We start from the raw sequence: 18,332 nt of genomic DNA on the forward strand, positions 1-18,332 counted from the left end.
CAATATACAGCTTTGACGTACTCCTTTTCCTATTCGGAACCAGTCTGTTGTTCCATGTCCAGTTCTAACTGTTGCTTCCTGACCTGCATACAGGTTTCTCAAGAGACAGGTCAGAGGGTCTGGTATTCCCATCTCTTTGAGAATTTTCCACAGTTTATTGTGATCCACACAGTCAAAGGCTTTGGCATAGTCAATAAAGCAGAAATAGATGTTTTTCTGGAACTCTCTTGCTTTTTCGATGATCCAGCGGATATTGGCAATTTGATCTCTGGTTCCTCTGCCTTTTCTAAAACCAGCTTGAACATCTGGAAGTTCACGGTTCACGTATTGCTGAAGCCTGGCTTGGAGAATTTTGAGCATCACTTTACTAGCATGTGAGATGAGTGCAATTGTGCGGTAGTTTGAGCATTCTTTGGCATTGCCTTTCTTTGGGATTGGAATGAAAACTGACCTTTTCCAGTCCTGTGGCCACTGCTGAGTTTTCCAAATTTGCTGGCATATCGAGTGCAGCACTTTCACAGCATCATCTTTGAGGATTTGAAATAGCTCAACTGGAATTCCATCACCTCCACTAGCTTTGTTCGTAGTGATGCTTTCTAAGGCCCACTTGACTTCACATTCCAAGATGTCCGGCTCTAGGTGAGTGATCATACCATCGTGGTTATCTGGGTTGTGAAGATCTTTTTTGTACAGTTCTTCTGTGTATTCTTGCCACCTCTTCTTAATATCTTCTGCTTCTGTTAGGTCCATACCATTTCTGTCCTTTATCAAGCCCACCTTTGCATGAAATGTTCCCTTGGTATCTCTGGTTTTCTTGAAGAGACCTCTAGTCTTTCCCATTCTATTGTTTTCCTCTATTTCTTTGCACTGATCGCTGAGGAAGGCTTTCTTATCTCTCCTTGCTATTCTTTGGAACTCTGCATTCAGATGAGTATATCTTTCCTTTTCTCCTTTGCTTTTCGCTTCTCTTCTTTTCACAGCTATTTGTAAGGCCTCCTCAGCCAGCCATTTTGCTTTTTTGCATTTCTTTTTCTTGGGGATGGTCTTGATCCCTGTCTCCCGTACAATGTCACGAACCTCTGTCCATAGCTCATCAGGCACTCTATCAGATCTAGTCCCTTAAATCTATTTCTCACTTCCACTGTATAATCATAAGGGATTTGATTTAGGTCATACCCAATAGTCTAGTGGTTTTCCTTGCTGCTACTGCTGCTGGGTCACTTCAGTCGTGTCCGACTCTGTGCGACCCCATAGACGGCAGCCCACCAGGCTCCGCCGTCCCTGGGATTCTCCAGGCAAGAATACTGGAGTGAGTTGCCATTTCCTTCTCCAGCGCATGAAAGGGAAAAGTGAAAGTGAAGTCGCTCAGTGGTGTCCGACTCTTAGCGACCCCATTTACTTTAGCCTACCAGGCTCCTCCATCCACGGGATTTTCCAGGCAAGAGTACTGGAGTGGGGTGCCATTCTTCAATTTAAGCCTGAATTTGGCAATAAGGAGTTCATGATCTGAGCCATAGTCCGCTCCCGGTCTTGTTTTTGCTGACCGTATAGAGCTTCTCCATCTTTGGCTGCAAAGAATATATCCAATCTGATTTGGTGTTGACCATCTGGTGATGTCCATGTGTAGAGTTGTCTCTTTGTATTGTTGGAAGAGGGTGTTTGCTATGACCAGTGCATTCTCTTGGCAAAACTTTATTAGCCTTTGCCCTGCTTCATTCTGTACTCCAAGGCCAAATTTGCCTGCTACGCCAGGTGTTTCCTGACTTCCTACTTTTGCATTCCAGTCCCCTATAATGAAAAAGACATCTTTTTGGGGTGTTAGTTCTAAAAGGTCTTGTAGGTGTTCATAGAACCATTCAACTTCAGCTTCTTCAGCATTACTGGTCGGGGCATAGACTTGGATTACCATGATATTGAATGGTTTGCCTTGGAAATGAACAGAGATCATTCTGTCATTTTTGAGATTGCATCCAAGTACTGCATTTCGGACTCTTTTGTTGACCATGAGGGCTACTCCATTTCTTCTAAGGGATTCCTGCCCACAGTAGTAGATATAAGGGTCATCTGAGTTAAATTCACCCATTCCAGTCCATCTTAGTTCGCTGATTCCTAGAATGTCAACGTTCACTCTTGCCATCTCCTGTTTGACTACTTCCAATTTGCCTTGATTCATGGACTTAACGTTCCAGGTTCCTATGTAATATTGCTCTTTACAGCATCGGACTTTGCTTCTATCACCAGTCACATCCACAGCTGGGTATTGTTTTTGCTTTGGCTCCATCCCATCATTCTTTCTGGAGTTATTTCTCCACTGATTTCCAGTAGCATATTGGGCACCTACCGACCTGGGGAGTTCATCTTTCAGGGTCCTATCTTTTTGCCTTTTCATACTGTTCATGGGGTTCTCAAGGCAAGAATACTGAAGTGGTTTGCCATTTCCTTCTCCAGTGGACCACAATCTGTCAGACCTCTCCACCATGACCTGTCTGTCTTGGGTGGCCCCACACAGCATGGCTTAGTTTCACTGACTTACACAAGGCTCAGGAGTTTTTAGAAACTACTTAAAACAGGATACAGAAGGCAAGTTTGTCAAAAGTTACAGATCACAAAGAGCTAGATAATCAAAATGATTAATATAAAATTGAGATTCAAAAGTCTCAATGGACTTGAACAATGGGTTGAAAATAGTATGATAATTTCTAAGGGAGATGTGAAGTTCTCCATTTTAGGTCAAAAATGAAATTATAGAAGACCTGATTCACAATATTTCCTATAAAAGAGAATACAGGGTTTGAGTCTAGTGTTCAACAAATTGTTGAACCAATTTTGTGCTTTTTTTGCTAAAAAGATGAAAACCAATCTTAGTTTGATTGTATCAATATTAATAGTGTCACAATCAAGGTATTATAATCCCATTATGTTTTGAAATATACTAAGCTCCCTGTAAAAGATTATTACTCAGGGTGGGATGAATTGGGAGAATGGTATTGAAACATGTATGTTATCATATGAGAAACAAATTGCCAGTCCAGGTTCTATGCATGAGACAGGGTGCTCGGGGCTGGGGAACTGGGATGACCCAGAGGGATGGGATGGGGAGGGAGGTGGGAGGAGGGTTCAGGATGGGGAACACATGTACACCCATGGCGGATCCATGTCAATGTATGGCAAAACCACTACAATGTTGTAAAGTAATTCGCCTCCGATTAAAATAAATACAAAAAAAAAAAAAAAAAAGATTATTACCCAGCAAAGATGGCAGTGTCATGATTTCCAAACAGGGTAGGAAATGTTAAAACAATCTCTATTACTTTCGGACTAATGCTGCCTGATTTCTGTGACACTTACCAAGTGATGAATATAGAATGTACCCTGTAGCAGATCTTCTTCAAAGCAGCCTGATCGAATCTTATTTCTTAGCACCCTCTCAATGTACTTCTTTGTCTGAGTGTTGGTGCTATAGATGATGAGAAGCATTGCCAGGTCAAAAATCTGTTGTCAATAAATATGCACCAATAGAAAATAGTTTACTAAATCGGTACATTTACTACAACAAAACAGCAGCTCTCAGTTTTTTCCATTAAGACAAAGACTACTCATTTGCTCAACATAATCCCATGGGAGTACCTACATTTTTTTCATAAAACCTAGAAGATTTTTCAGAGAAATGAAGTGTCACAACTATTAACCACGAGTATCCTTTAAGAAAATATTGAAGGGCCTCCCTGGTGGCTTAGTAGTAAAGAATCTGCCTGCCAATGCAAAAGACACAGGTTCAGTTCCTGATGAGGGAAGATCTCACATGCAACAGAGCAACTAAACCCATGTGCCACAATTACTTAGCCCGTGCTCTAGGGTTCCAGAGTCGTGACTACTGAACCCCAAAAGCCCAAGAGTCCATGCTCTGCAACAAGAGAAACCATTGCAATAAGAAGTTTGAGCAGGGCAACTAGAGAGTAGCCTCCACTCGCTGCAACTAGAGAAAAGCATGTGGAGCAACGAAAAGCCAGTACAGCCAAAAATAAATAAATAAATAAAATTATCTTAAAAATACTGGAATACAAGTAAAAGTGGTATTATTACAGAAACAACTTTGAATAGGTTCACATTTATTAAGGAAAAAAAAATCACTTGCCAAATTCAGTATATATTTTCATTATTATTAAGAAAATTACTTTGTGAAAAGTTAGAGACTGAAAATGTCTGTCAATCTGAACATGGTTATATAAATTATGATGGTCATTTTCAACATATTATATGGCCATTAAAAATGAGATATACTAAATTTTTTGACAAGGACATTCACAATATATTGTGAAGCAAAAGAAAAGCAATCTGCAATAATCACAGTAAGATTCCATTTTTATAAAAACAATATACAAGTACAAATATGTGTTAAGTATAAGAGTGAGCATGCTTGTGCTTGCACACATATACAACTCGGATATGAATAAGAAAAATCTGGAAGAATGATAATCCAGAAGAGTGGCACAGAGATTGGAGGTATACTTTATTTTACAGATATCTGATATTTGTGGTGTTTTTCCCTCCCCAATTAGCTTGTATTACCTATGTTTAATTTAAAAAAAAAAAAACAAAGGAGAGGGAGAGAGTTTAAAAAGCCAAGCAGGACAAAAAAGAAAAGAACAAACTACTTGGAACTTGCACAACTCAACAGCAAAAATACAATCCAATTAAAAGATGGGCAGAGAATCTGAACAGTCATTTTTCCAAAGACATACAGACAGCCAACCAACATGAAAAGATGTAAAACATCACTAATCATCAGGGAAAGGAAATCAAAACCACAATGAAGTATCACTTCACATCTGTTAAAATGGCTATAACCAAAAGGACAAAGAATAACAAATGTTGCACAAAAATAACAAAGGAGGGACAGCAAAGGGAACCTGTGCCCACTGTTGGTGGGAATGTAAATTGATTCAACCACTATGGAGAACAGTGTGGAGGGGCCTCAAAAAAATAAAAATTGAACTACTATAGATCCAGCAATCCCACTTCTGATTATGCATTCAAAGAAAATAAACACTAATTTGCAAAAATATCTGTACCTCCATGTTCATTAGGAAACAACTCAAGAGTCCACTGATGGAATGGATAAAGAAAATGTGATACACAGAGAGACTATTATTCAGCCACAAAAAAAGAATGAAATCTTGCTATTTTCAATAACATGGATGATCCCTGAGGGTATCATTCTGATACACATCAGACAGAGAAAGACAAATACTGTATGATCTCAATTATATGTGGAATCTAAAAAATAAAACAAAAATGAATTTACAGATACAAAGAATAGATTGGTGGTTGCCAGAGGCGGTAGGAGGGAATCGGTAAAATGAGCAAAGGTACAAATTTCAGTTATAAAATAAATAAGTCACAGGGATGTAATGTACAGCATGGTAAATATGGTTAATGATACTGCATTGCACATCTGAAAGCTGCTAAGAGAGTAGATCTTGTAAGTTCTTACCACAAGTGAAAAAACTTGTACTAGCAACGTACGGTGACGCACATTACCGACTACTGTAGTGATCATTTTGCAAATGACTTATACAAATAACAAATCCTTGCACTGTATGTCTAATATAATATTATCAATTTAATCTCAATTAACAGTAAAATATATTTTTAAAAAGGTTAGATGTTCTAATTAATAAAAACAAAAAACAACAAATTACTTGGGACATCATTTCACTGATGGCCCAACTCAGACACCAAAACTAGGATAGATTATAGCAGAAAATACAGCTATTAAAAATGAAAATAAAGACAATGTAGAAGCACATAAAATGTTTATGACACAATGTGAAGAGAAAAAAAGTCAGAACACAAAATTATATTTATACAATGAATAGAAATCTGTAAAAATAGCTATGCAGGAGGCCAAGGGTTATGCAATAATAAAATAGTTGTCTTGGATATTTTGATCCCCCTCCTATCCTGCCACTACAAAAAAAAACTGAGTTTTTCATTATTTTATTCAATATCACCACAGCTTTTAAAATAGTCATCCAACAACTGGATAATCCAACTAACAAAACCCCCCAAAACAAGAGATTTCAACTAAAGAAAATCCTTAAAGGGAACCAATCAGCACATAAGGAACTCAATCATCTGGCTTCTTGACTGAAGAAAACATCTCCAGAGTTAAGACAGATTCAGTATCATCACCCCGATAGCAGATGGACTGTTTCATTCACTCGTCAGGTAAAAGAAAGTAAAACATGAAATGCTACTATCTTGACAATTCCATGTGAAATTGGAGGAAGGGCAGTCAGACAGAGGAACCTGAATACCTGACTCACGACCCAGGTGACTTCAGTGCTCATCTCCTCATGGGAGGGGACTCAGCTTCTTTGACTGCAATTCACTGTGACTGTTTGGAATATTACTATTTCCCCTTGTGGATATTTTATTTCATTGTATTGCCAGAATAAAGACCATCTGGCAAGCCATCCTTTCAGATTATCTTCCTGAAGCAGTTAATGTTTACTAGAGCAGCTACAAAAGGATGACTGGAAGATGCCAGAGCAAAGAGCAGGGAGGAAAGCCAGGCAATATCACTAATTTTACATTTATAAAATTTAAAATTCATAGAAGATGAACATTACCTTGTGCTCAGTCTCCGAGGGGGTCCTTTCAATTGCCTGGAAAAACAAGGGTCACAAAAATATTACAACACATAAGGACACGTTTGAACCAATCTGTTCATCTGGCAAACCATCATCTATTATTTCTACTTGATTGACTTTCAAGACTTTTATTTCAACTACCTTTACTTACACATCCATCACTGATTGCCACCCACTTCCTCCTCAATGTTCAAAGATCTCACTCACCTTAATCCAGGCTTCTGAAATGATTTTCTCATATCTAATAGCTGACTTTATTACATCGAAGAGAAGAGTAACACAGTCTTGACCACTGTTTTCTTGGTTTCCGGAAAAACTACAAGTAGCAGAGGGAAAGGAAATCATTCTTACCAGAGAACCTATAAGATCTGGATTCCTGCTTACTAGGCATGTGCCTTAAAACTAGTTACAACTTCATGAGTAAAGTGGCTAATAAAAATGTAATGCAGTCTATCAGGGATTGATGTGACTAGCAAAGGGAATACACAAACACACACATTCATGTACATATACATACTTATACATATAAATATTATTTGAAAAACAACAGTAGTACATTATTGTGATATCACTACATAATTTGTTGCTGTAAATATTAAGATCTTCTGTCTTGGCTCCACAATAAATGTCAGAAAACTTTCCTTGCTCATGTGAGAAAAAGGGTGATAACTGTTCATGAGTTTATACCTTGCTTGTCCTTTATTTCTCAACTTGTTTAGAGAAACCTGGAACTGTGAAGGCAAAATACAGTGCTGCAGATCCAACTTCTCTCGAAGCTCAGAAATTACCTACAGCAAATAAATGTGTTAGCTGTGTGTTCTGATCATTCATAGCAGCTAGGCACAATCTATTTTCCCAACAGAAGAACCGTCACAGTCTCCTGAAAGACTGAGGAAGAATTATTAAATTAAATGAATTATTAAACAAGGCAGTTTGAAAAAGACAGTTGATGAAAATAACTAATGCGACTACAGTACGTTATGTTCCTTAAAATGCCAGAATTCCTTGAGGCATTACACTAAAATAGCAAATATAACTTGTAGCAGCTTATATAGAACAATAAGTCTGACTAGTAGATCCATTCTCTCCCCTGAATACTATCTGGACTAATTAGCATTATCAATTAGTTTCAGGACAGAGAAGACCAATCGGAACCTTTTAAATAATTTATCTTGATATATCTTCCTCTAGGTTAGGCTTCTTTTGACTGCTGAGTTTCACAAGAGCGCCACAGCTATTCTCTGTACTCTCCAGGATCTAACACCCTAGTGTTTGTTGGGAAACAGCAGAGTACCTCAAGCGCATCTGTGGGGGTTATGGAATGAAGAATGAATTTGATGATCACAGGTAAGTCGTCCAAACTGACAGATGACAGTTTACCCATCACTAACTGGCGCACCTAAACACAAAAACCACAAAAATCTTACATATTTCCATGTTAATATCTCAATCTAGTAACGACTCATTACGTAAAATTAGAAAATTTCTCTCCCTCAGCTTCTCATTTGCAATTTCAGAAGAAAAACACATTTTATTTTCTTCCAAATTACAAGCTCTCAACTGTTAATGCTACAGCTTCTTCAAAAACAGACAGGTGATAAATATGAAAGTGTTATTATCTTACATTTTGGAGCCTGAATTTTCCACTGGCTACAGAAAGGCATAAAAATTTGTTATTCCTATGGGAACAGTTTGTAAATATGCAGGCAACACAGAAGATTTCCACTAAAACTTATTCCTTAAAAACAAACAGTTCATCTATTACAGTATAGCATACAAAATTCATCAAAATAAAAAAAAAGAGAGTAGATGTCATTCAGCACTGTTTCAAAATGAAATTTTCACTATATACAATTGGTCCAGGGCAGTGAACGACTGACACTGGTTCTGGGAGGCGAGAAAACTAGTTCTGTTTCTGGAGAGCAGAGTCCTCCCTACCTTAGTCAGGAGTTTTGACTCAAGTTGGAGGCTAGAAAGGACATCCAGGATCGGGACGGTGAGCAGAGTATTCTCTGTTAGAAGGTCACTGTGAACAGTGGAAAAGAAATTATGCAACTTTTAACAGAACTGAACAAGTAATGACTTGGGAAAATCATCCAAGGTATGGGAAGAGAGGACATACTTAGCTCCCATTAAATTCTATTTGTAGTAAGTTTCATTAAAATTCTCTTGAGTAAAACAAATACATGCACATTTTGAAAAATTAAAACAACAAGAAACCTTATCTCATCATCCCCACTACTCAGGGGAAACCACTGTTGAGTTTGGTACATATCCTTCCTCAGAAAAGGAAAAGCCACAATTACAATGAAGTGTGATAAATATGATACCTATATGTGCAGGGTGCTATAGTAGCACAGAGTAGAGAAGGACAGCAATGGATTCTAAGAGAAAGTTATACAAAAGGACAGGCAGGCAAAGTGGGGGGTATAGTGCTATACCCATAAGGAGCAGTCTGCCCAAAAGTACAAAGGCAAGAAGTCACTAGACCTTTTTGGAGATAGCTTTACAGATAACTACAGAAAAGGAAGTATTACAAATTGAAGTTTTTAATTACTTCTAGGATAAATACACAGTTGCATTACCCCTTCTTCATTACTGCTCTATCAATTAGAATTTTTGACATAAATGTTAGAAAGCAATGGATCTATGTAATGGATCTGACACAACAATGTGCATTAGAATGAATCATTTAGGGACCAAAGAACATTCATGTTTAATAGGTTCCACAAACCATTTGGATATGCAGTCATGATTGAGGACACCCGTGGGTAGAGGAAATGCTGACGAAACAAAAAAAATGCTAATAAACAAAGGAAAGTTTAAGTCTCCACAGATCAAATTTATATACCTAATCCTAAGCCAGACTTCATATTCACAACAGCTACATATATCTACTTAAATATATATTCATTATTAGAAAAACAAGTCAAATTCAATATCCCAGTAAGTATCATTCTCTTTTATACAGAAAGAAACACAATATTATTACGCTTTTTATACTGCGGCAATAGGCTCACAGAGTGAAGTCTTGCTCAAGATGGCAACAAGGTGCTTACCCACCTGAGCTCTTTCCCCACATCAGCATGCTGGGAATCCCCTAGGATCTCAGGTAGGCTGATGACAAAGTCATGTTGTAGGTACAGTGGAGCAACACTGATCAGCTGCATGATCTTGGTGGTGAGATCCTGCAGTGGGGGACACTATTATAAGAACTGTAACACAGTATCCAGAATAGAGAAAGACTTCCTACTCACAAAATATAGAGCTGGAATTACTTTGTGTACAATATGACAACTGCACATACACCCAAGCTCAAAATCTAAAATCAGAAGTAAATCACTTAGAGATTTTTCACAAATGAGATGGTATCTATATCAAAAAAAAAAAAAAGTAGGCTGGATGGCATATTATCTAATATCTTTATTTCACTTATTATTTACACCTCTATTTCCTTTGTTAAAAGGTAGGGATCTGTGTTGCTCAAGGATACATAATTAATAAGCGCCAGACCCAAATTCCAGCCCAGATGAGACTCCAAAACTCATGTTCTTCCAATTAAAGATTTAGCCTTTGAATGTGACAAAACTTAGTAGAATGATTTTAAGAACTCTGAAGAATAAGCATAAGGCTCAAAACAGATTCACCTTTACCAGGGTACTTGATAACAAAACTCCCAAATTTTCCTCAATATGTAATTAAATCAACACATCTGCAGTAAGTAGGATGGTTTCAGATCTCACCTTTTTTGAGAAATAAAACATAATAATCTCTGTATTTTGAGAAATTCATTAATTCTTTCCAAATAATTAATTTAATAAATCACATCCAGTCATCATAGTTATGGGCTTCCCTAGTGGCTCAGCTGGTAAAGAATCTGCCTGCAATGCAGGAGACCTGAGTTCGATCCCTGGGTTGGGAAGATCCCTTGGAGAAAGGAAAGGCTACCCACTCTAGTATTCCGGCCTGGAGAATTCTATGGACTATCCATGGGGTTCAAAGAGTCGCACATGACTCTTCACTTTCATCACAGTGAAATATATTTCTTTTTTTGAAGACATTTAAAGGATGAAATAACCATGATTTTCAAACTACGAAAGCTAAAAAAGCTAATGGATAGAAAAATATGAATTTCCTGTCTAGAAAAGCAAAAAACCCTGAAAATTTCAAAGGTTTGGTGTTAAGTGTGGAAAACACAGTCTCTAACGACAAGAGACCAAAAAAGTCCCCAAACCTACCTTACTATCTACAACTCTGTCCAGCCACTTCAGCTGATTGATGATGAGTCGAGGCATGCTGATTCCATCACTGTTCACTCTGAAATGTTAGGGTGGATGAGAAATCAGGAACGTAGCCTGTCTGGCTCACACAGCAGCAAACATTAATACTGCATATAACATCTAAGCCATTCAATTAACATTTACTAAACACTAACAACGGGTTGCACGCTGCACTAGACACACAGGTGATACAACTGTTAGTGACTACATCTGGGTAGGGTTGAGAGGGGAAGAAAGGTCTGGAGAGTATCTTTTAAAATACATAAACAATTTTAAATAAAGATTATTAATAAATTGGGTAAGAGAAATTATTTTTAAAAGGTAAAAACTAATTACCTAGATGTGATAAGTACTGAAACAGCAGAATATTTTTTACTAGTATGGAAATCTAGAAGGTCAGATGAGATTATGTCCGTGAAAGTACTAAAAATCACCTATATGTGGATGAAAAAAAGTTGGCTCAGTATTATTTCCCCTAAGATGACAGTCTTTGCCTTCTTCCCAGCCTCCTATGTCTAAGTTTTGGATTACTTCCAGCTCCTCGTCTTGACAACACTCTCAATCTTTGTTTATAATAGAAAAGTTTAACTACTAAAATAGACTAGCCGGACACAAATCATCCAGTGCAATCCATTCAGGCAAAGCATGAATTTTTAAAGATAAACCTTCAAGTTTACTATTATTACATATAAGACACTGAAAAAGCACATTTTAAAAAGGAGAAAAATGACCTGAATCCTCTCATCCAGAGATGTCTATCACTGACATACATATGTCTATGTAAATGTATATGTATGATTTTTTGTAGCAAAATATTGAGTGAACTGCAAATATGACTTGCAACCTGAATTTTTTTAATTAGATGGTATTATATAATCCTTTTTACAATTTTTAATATCCACATGATATCCCTATACTAATTTACTTACCTAATCCCTTATACTTGAAAATCTGTTTACAATTTTTATTTTAAACAGCAATAATATTCGTTACTGCTTTCATTCAGAGCTATTACCTTAGGGTAAATTAGGAGGTATATATAGCTGAACATAAAGCAAAATCTAAGGTTTTGATACACACAACCTCCTGATCTTCAGAGTGATTACACTGCTTTATATATGTTTACCAGTGACCTATGAACTGGCTTGTTCATTAAACTCAACAAGGGAGATCCTTTGAGATTAAAAAAAAACATATTATTTGAAATTGTTGCCTTTGATTATTAATGAACTTGAGCATTAAAAAAATATTTAATGCTCTTATATTTCTTCTCTGTGAATTATCTATTCATGATCTTTATCTACTTTTCTATTAGGCTGCTCTTTTTTTCCTAACTTATTCCCCATCCAGGGATCAAACCTGCGCCCCTGATAGTGAAAGCCTGGAATCTTAACCATTAAAGTACATTTCTGAAACATGGTAGCACACATACAGTATAAAACTGGAAAGGTAAAGACTAGTATTCAGACAATATCTGACTCAAGCCAACTGGCTCCCCTCCTGGGAAACAATCACTACCACCAGTTTATCGTGCATCCTTCTAGGAATACATAGACATGCTACTAAAATTTCAAAGAAAGTCACCACAGTTAAACTTGAGTAGTCACTTAAAAATATGGAGTCATGATAAATATGAGCTTCAGAGGTACCAATGATGTTTCAGAGCAATCTTTTCAGAGAAACATAAGTACACCAGGGTATATCTGGGGTATATCACTTACTTTTCAAAAAGAAATTCTGGCAACTTTTCAAATAAGACTTTAATAATGGCAGGCTAAAAAAGAAGACATAGGGAGTTAGGAGATGGTCTCGAAATGTATCAAAGAAATGCACAATTAGTGGTAATTCTCTCCATGAAGATTCTTGGAGGCAAAACCCTGCTATAATTGAAATCCGCATTTTAAGAATGTCCACATAATGCTGCCTATATTTTGAACAGAACCTGTTGGAATACAAAAATTTATCAATAATCCACCCTCTGAAAAATTGAAAAATGACTATCAAGGCAATACTAAAATAATCAGATAATCAATAGTATGATTAATTATAATGACAACTGTTAACCCATGACATGCAAATTTTAACAGATTATCAAATAGTTTGCAAGAAAGAAGATTTCTCTTCAGAGGAACAAGAGAGCTCTTACAGATTTAAGTAAACTAAATGATATTTAAGATTTCCAATGAAAAGGAAAAGAGAATGCTAAGATTAACAGTGGGAGAGATTGTCTACTAAATAGAGAGACAGAGAGGAGGAAAATGGCAAAATCTAGTTAATAAGCAAATAAAAAGCTAAATGGGAGATGATGCAGATGTGAATACAGCAGAGACATACGTGGTATACAGAGCACACAGCATGAAGCTTTACGAAACAGGAAGCAGAGGCTGACCGGACAAACGAGACTTTAGGATATAATAGGCTAATTAATCAGCTCAGTCCAAACCACAGATATTGCTCTTCAGATTCATCTCAGCAACAGGGCTGTGGGAAACTGCTACAAACTCAAATGCTCCTATTAACCCTGCTCTACCCTGTGCTCCAGCCATTTATACTTGGGCATACACCACAAATCACATCCATGAGATGTTCACACAAAAAGTGGCACAGCCTCACCTGTAATATGTCAATCCCCAGAAGCAATTTAATGAGGCTCTTACAGTAAGATGTGTCCATGCTGTTAAAAAAAAAGACAAATTTATTTTCTGTTTTGTGTTACTGTTTTTACTATCCTTTGTCCATAAAATTGGTTAAATATGTAATTTTTTAGGAGAAACTATCCTGTTAGAGAAGAAATACAGCACATAAGAAGACAGCTCTTAAGTCACAGAGAAGTAAAGAGTTGAACAACAGAGATGAGATACATTCTAGAAAATATTCTGGATTCCTAGTCTCAGTATCTTGAACTTAATAATTCTAAGGTTAGGCTAAAACTCTGAGAAAAAGAGAGCTATAAATCAAAATCAAAATTCCAAAAAAAATTGCATTCTATCCAACCTCCCCACAACCCCCAATCCAACTAGTGTAAAATTTCAGCAAGACTCCATGACTCATCTCCACACCTGGTTTCCTCATCCTGCAGACGTTCACAAGACAAAAGGCAGTTCCTGAAACTGTCCTGGTCCTCAATGTAAGACTCCAGGCCACTAACGAACTCTTCTATTATCTTGGTAACATTCAGAAAAAAACAAGAATAAAAATTTTAGTTTAACATTTGCTATGGGTTAGCTAAAATCATTCTAGCACATTCAACTTTATGCCAATGACTTTAAATTCCCAGTTGAAGAGTACTCCTGGCAAAAAAAAAGTACTAGGGAGAAAATACATACTGTGGGATAAGAAGGATGTTTCCTCAGAGTCTGAAAGAGTTTCTTTTGGAAAACAATTTGATCCACAGCTATGAGAAAAGAAGACTAGTTGGTCCCCAGTGTCTTGAACACTTCTGACTATAGTCTCCCTTTCTTAAGACCTACGTTCCTGTCTGAAACCAATAAAGGTATTCCCAATCTAATAAACCCGGAGCAAAACAGAATTAGCATTAGTAAAGGATAGCTACTAAATATTAAAAACAAACAAGATCCCATACCCTTAGCTGAATGGAAAAATCTATGCTCCCAAAGTAGGGCCTTATATGGCTTTATTTAGAAATTTTCCACTGAAATTATTCTGACGCAGATAAATACTCTCTGGGTATTTATTTTTTCACAAGAAAACAAAGTAATACTATATATAACATTCTTTCTTTAAAAAAAAAGAATTAGACATACTTTACTTAACATGCATTAACTAAAATGTAATTTCAGTTTCATCCTTGTCTCAAGACAGATGGTGCTCCCATTTCTAATCTTCACTGCCTCTCTAGAAAATCCCTTATTCAGTTCTGAGCCCTTTCACTATAACCAGAGAAAAGATTTTCATTAAAATATTACCTAGTTGGTTCTGACTCTCTCCTGTTTTAAGAGTAATTCCTGATGTCTTAAGAAACTTTATAAAGACATTGTCATTTTCTTCAACTTCATTGTGAACATGAGATTTCTTTGTCTTTTTGGAAAGTGGTTGCTTCCTGGCTTCTGAAATTAAAAAAAAATTTCAAGAACGCGACAAAGAATAGAGCAAAGCTTAAAATGTAAACCCTAGAACAATAACCCTAGGATAGTTGATGGGTTCCTGAGAGACTATACTGGAACTGATACTACAGTGAGACTTTACCTCTAACAAGGGTCAGCAATAATGACTTGCAGACAAACAAAACAATTAACAAACAGAATTATTTTTACCTATCGAGTTTTCTTTTGAAGAATTCAAAATATGCCACCTCTAACAAAAATAACCATAGAAATGTTTTCCACCCAAAGTTTAAAGCAGTCAGGGTCTCTCATGCACTCTACAAACCAGCTTCTGAGAAGCTTATTGGACGCGTATTCTTAGGTCACATTCCAGACGTACAGAATCAAAATTTCAAGGCTGGAGCCTAGGAATCTAAATTTTTAATAATTTATATTCTGCAGGTAATAATCCTTACTCGCTCCAAAGCTTGAGAACCAATGATCAGGATGCAGAGGTAGAAAGAATGTGGCAGATTCTCCTACGTCATATCCTATATCATACTCTGATTTCATCCCAAGGCTTTCAACCCATGAGAAGTAACTTAAAAAAATAAGCAAACATAAACAAAAAGGTACCTGTGGTTCAGTATGATTATCTACTCTTCTCCCTTAACGAAGCAATGTTAGAACTGCCTTAATAGAGTAGATGAGTATAATAAACAAAAGACTATCAACCACTTCTCATAGGAATACTTAGGGCTTCTGTCAACTGCATTCTCATTACAGACAGAGTTTGCCCTCTTTGCCTCTGGGGTGTTTGCTTTGATATCATGCTATTCCTTTATATATCACCATCACAGCATTTATCGAGATCATAAATTTTTTAAGGGAGGAAAGATGACCATAAGATTTTTAAAGGCTTAGGGGGTTCCCTGGTGGTTCAGATGGTAAAGAAGCTGCCTGCAACACAGGAGACTCAGGTTCAACCCCAGGGTCAGGAAGATCCCCCGGAGAAGGGAATGGCTACCCACTCCAGTATTCTTGCCTGAAGAACTCCATGGAGAAAGGAGCCTGGTGGGCTACAGTCCATGAGGGTCCCCAAGAGTCGGACACGACTGAGCGACTAACACAACAACAATAGGATGTTATGGACTTCCCTGGTGGCTCAGTGGGTAAACAATCCGCCTGCAATGCAGGAGATCTGAGTTCAATCCCTGAGTTGGGAAGATCCCCTGAAGGAAGGCATGACAACTCATTCCAGTTTTCTTGCCTGGAGAATCCCCAAGGACAGAGGAGCCTGGTGGGTTGCAGTCCATGGGGTTGCAAAAAGTTGGACACGACTGAGCAACTAAGCACAGACTATGTAGTTATCTTTGTGTCCCAGCACCTAAAGGACGTACGATAGATAAGTTCTTACGTATGTAGATTCCTCTTATGTGGAGACTGAAACTCACAGACTATGGGCATGCCCAAAGTTTCATACATGCAATTAGAGGTAGAAATTTCAAATCTCCTGCACTGGATTCTGTGTGTCCTATCTATTAAGCCTTGATGACTCCAACACTTGAAAGGAGGAACTTTATATCCCTTTTAGTGCCTCACACATTTCCTACAAAAAATAAAGCAACAAATGATTAGACACTTACCAGAGGCATCTTCTGTCAGGCTCTCTTTATTCTCTGACACTGATAGTCTTCTTTTGGAAATCATTCTGACCAAAGTCTTCTTCAGTTAAATTACTTTGTAGAACAAATCAGAGAACATAAGTTACTCTGTAGAAGCTAGACAAATTTTGAGAAGTTAAAAATATTAGCTCAAAGAAAACTATTAATGCTCTATCTAAAACCAAAGACTTTACAAAATGCCATCTAAAGCCAGAACTTGAGAAAATTTCAACTCCTCTTTCTGGTCAATACTTGCTTATTTTCACGACTTGTTTACCTAGTTGCTTCTTTAGCCAGATCACTTTTCTCTTGCTGAAGAATAAAATCCACAGTTCTCTGACATTGAAGATCACTCACCATTTAGCCCCAGTCTACTACTCCTTCAACTCATTAATCCAAAACTCCAATGTTGGGGACAGGGCTAGGTGTTGGGGTTACATCTGTGAACCAAAAATGATTCCTACTGCAACTGAGATGTTGTTATCTGCCTGGAAATTACTCCTTCTCCTTAAAGTCTCAATCAAATGTCTTCTTCCTTGAAAACTGGACTCCTATCCCCAAAGGAGATTACTCTTCCAGCTTTCCTGCTCCAGAGTATATGTAAGAAACCTTAGGACACCCTAGACTGAGGGGCTCCTTGAGAGCAAGAATCCAGTGTTGTTTATCTCAGGTATCCCTAGGGCCCAATGTGGTACCTAGCATTAAAAAAAAAATTCTGAGAATATTCCCTAAATGAGAATGGCTGGCAGGAAGGTAAATACTAATATCCAACAAAAACTATTAAGTCTTTTATATCTAATACTTCGTTTATTTCTCACAAAACTTCTTGAGGTAGGCACCATTACTTTCAAGACACCTGAGTTCGATCCCTGGGTCGGGAAGATCCCCTGCAGTAGGAAATGGCAACCCACTCCAGTATTTCTGCCTGGAAAATTCCATGAACAGAGGAGCCTGGCGGGCCACAGTCCATGCAGTTGCAAATAGTGGGTCACGACTGACCCACTGAGCGCACGGGCGCACATGTGCGCCCGCACACACACACACATACACACACACACACACCATTATTCTCACATTCAGTGGCAAAGCTGGGATTCCAACTTAGCAATCCGGCTGCAGGATCTATCTGCCTCTTAACTACCACCCATAATAGTGGCTTCCAACAATATTTACCATTTACTACTTACCAAGCATCATGCTAAGCATTTTCTTTATCCTTTGCCTCGTTTACTATTTACAAGCATTATCAACCATTCTACAGAAGGAAAAACTAAGGCAAGTCATGGCCTCAGGACTTCAGGGAACACGCCCTTAACACGTGCTAACCTGTCCAGCAGCCTCAAACCCGGGGAAACCCGGAGGGCCGCCTGGACTCGGTCCTCCTGGGAGGGGCGGGGGGCGGGGATGGGAGTCAAGTCTCTGAGGACGCAGAGAGGTACCTGGAGATATTATCCCGCGACTACACAGCTGAAGAAGCTGAGGTTGAGGGCACGGAGGCTCAGAGGGAAAGGCCAAGCTCTGTTGGGACCAAGAAACCTGGCCGTAAAGACGCGAGGCCTCGACAGACGACGACCGAGGCCCCACTCACCCGCGGAGAAGGGGTCGCCAGCCTTCCTCTTCGACTTTCCCGCCCGGTACGACGCCACACTGACGCCACTGCATCGCGCCCTCGCCGTGACATGAAACGTC

General features: G+C 38.1%; 1 protein-coding gene across 50 annotated transcripts in view; it reads right to left on the reverse strand.

Moving 5' to 3' along the window:
* The window catches only part of FANCD2 (FA complementation group D2), a 52,989-nt gene extending 34,705 nt beyond the window's left edge, over positions 1-18,284 (reverse strand). For 8 of the 50 annotated variants that reach the window (XR_014064751.1, XR_014064757.1, XR_014064749.1 and 5 more), the window contains exons 1-15: positions 18,083-18,284; positions 16,626-16,718; positions 14,863-15,003; positions 14,263-14,330; positions 13,996-14,099; positions 13,550-13,610; positions 12,658-12,710; positions 10,895-10,973; positions 9,720-9,844; positions 8,595-8,682; positions 7,951-8,055; positions 7,344-7,444; positions 6,864-6,972; positions 6,636-6,671; positions 3,349-3,492 (exon numbers count right to left, since the gene is read on the reverse strand). Coding sequence is in view for 33 of the 50 variants with exons in the window: in XM_081527884.1 (XP_081384010.1) it covers positions 3,349-3,492; positions 6,636-6,671; positions 6,864-6,972; positions 7,344-7,444; positions 7,951-8,055; positions 8,595-8,682; positions 9,720-9,844; positions 10,895-10,973; positions 12,658-12,710; positions 13,550-13,610; positions 13,996-14,099; positions 14,263-14,330; positions 14,863-15,003; positions 16,626-16,689 (1,278 nt within the window). In the remaining 17 variants the exon portion in view is untranslated. Of the gene's footprint in view, positions 1-3,348; positions 3,493-6,635; positions 6,672-6,863; positions 6,973-7,343; positions 7,445-7,950; positions 8,056-8,594; positions 8,683-9,719; positions 9,845-10,894; positions 10,974-12,657; positions 12,711-13,549; positions 13,611-13,995; positions 14,100-14,262; positions 14,331-14,862; positions 15,004-16,625; positions 16,761-18,082 lie in introns of all 50 variants that reach the window. The other 42 variants (XR_014064748.1, XR_014064752.1, XR_014064759.1 and 39 more) reach the window with 8 other exon arrangements.
* Positions 18,285-18,332: the final 48 nt, after the last annotated feature.

The sequence above is a fragment of the Giraffa tippelskirchi genome, chromosome 9 (genome assembly GCF_054371585.1).
Source record: "Giraffa tippelskirchi isolate mGirTip1 chromosome 9, T2T-mGirTip1v1.2.pri, whole genome shotgun sequence".
In the NCBI taxonomy this organism is placed as follows: Eukaryota; Metazoa; Chordata; class Mammalia; order Artiodactyla; family Giraffidae; genus Giraffa; species Giraffa tippelskirchi.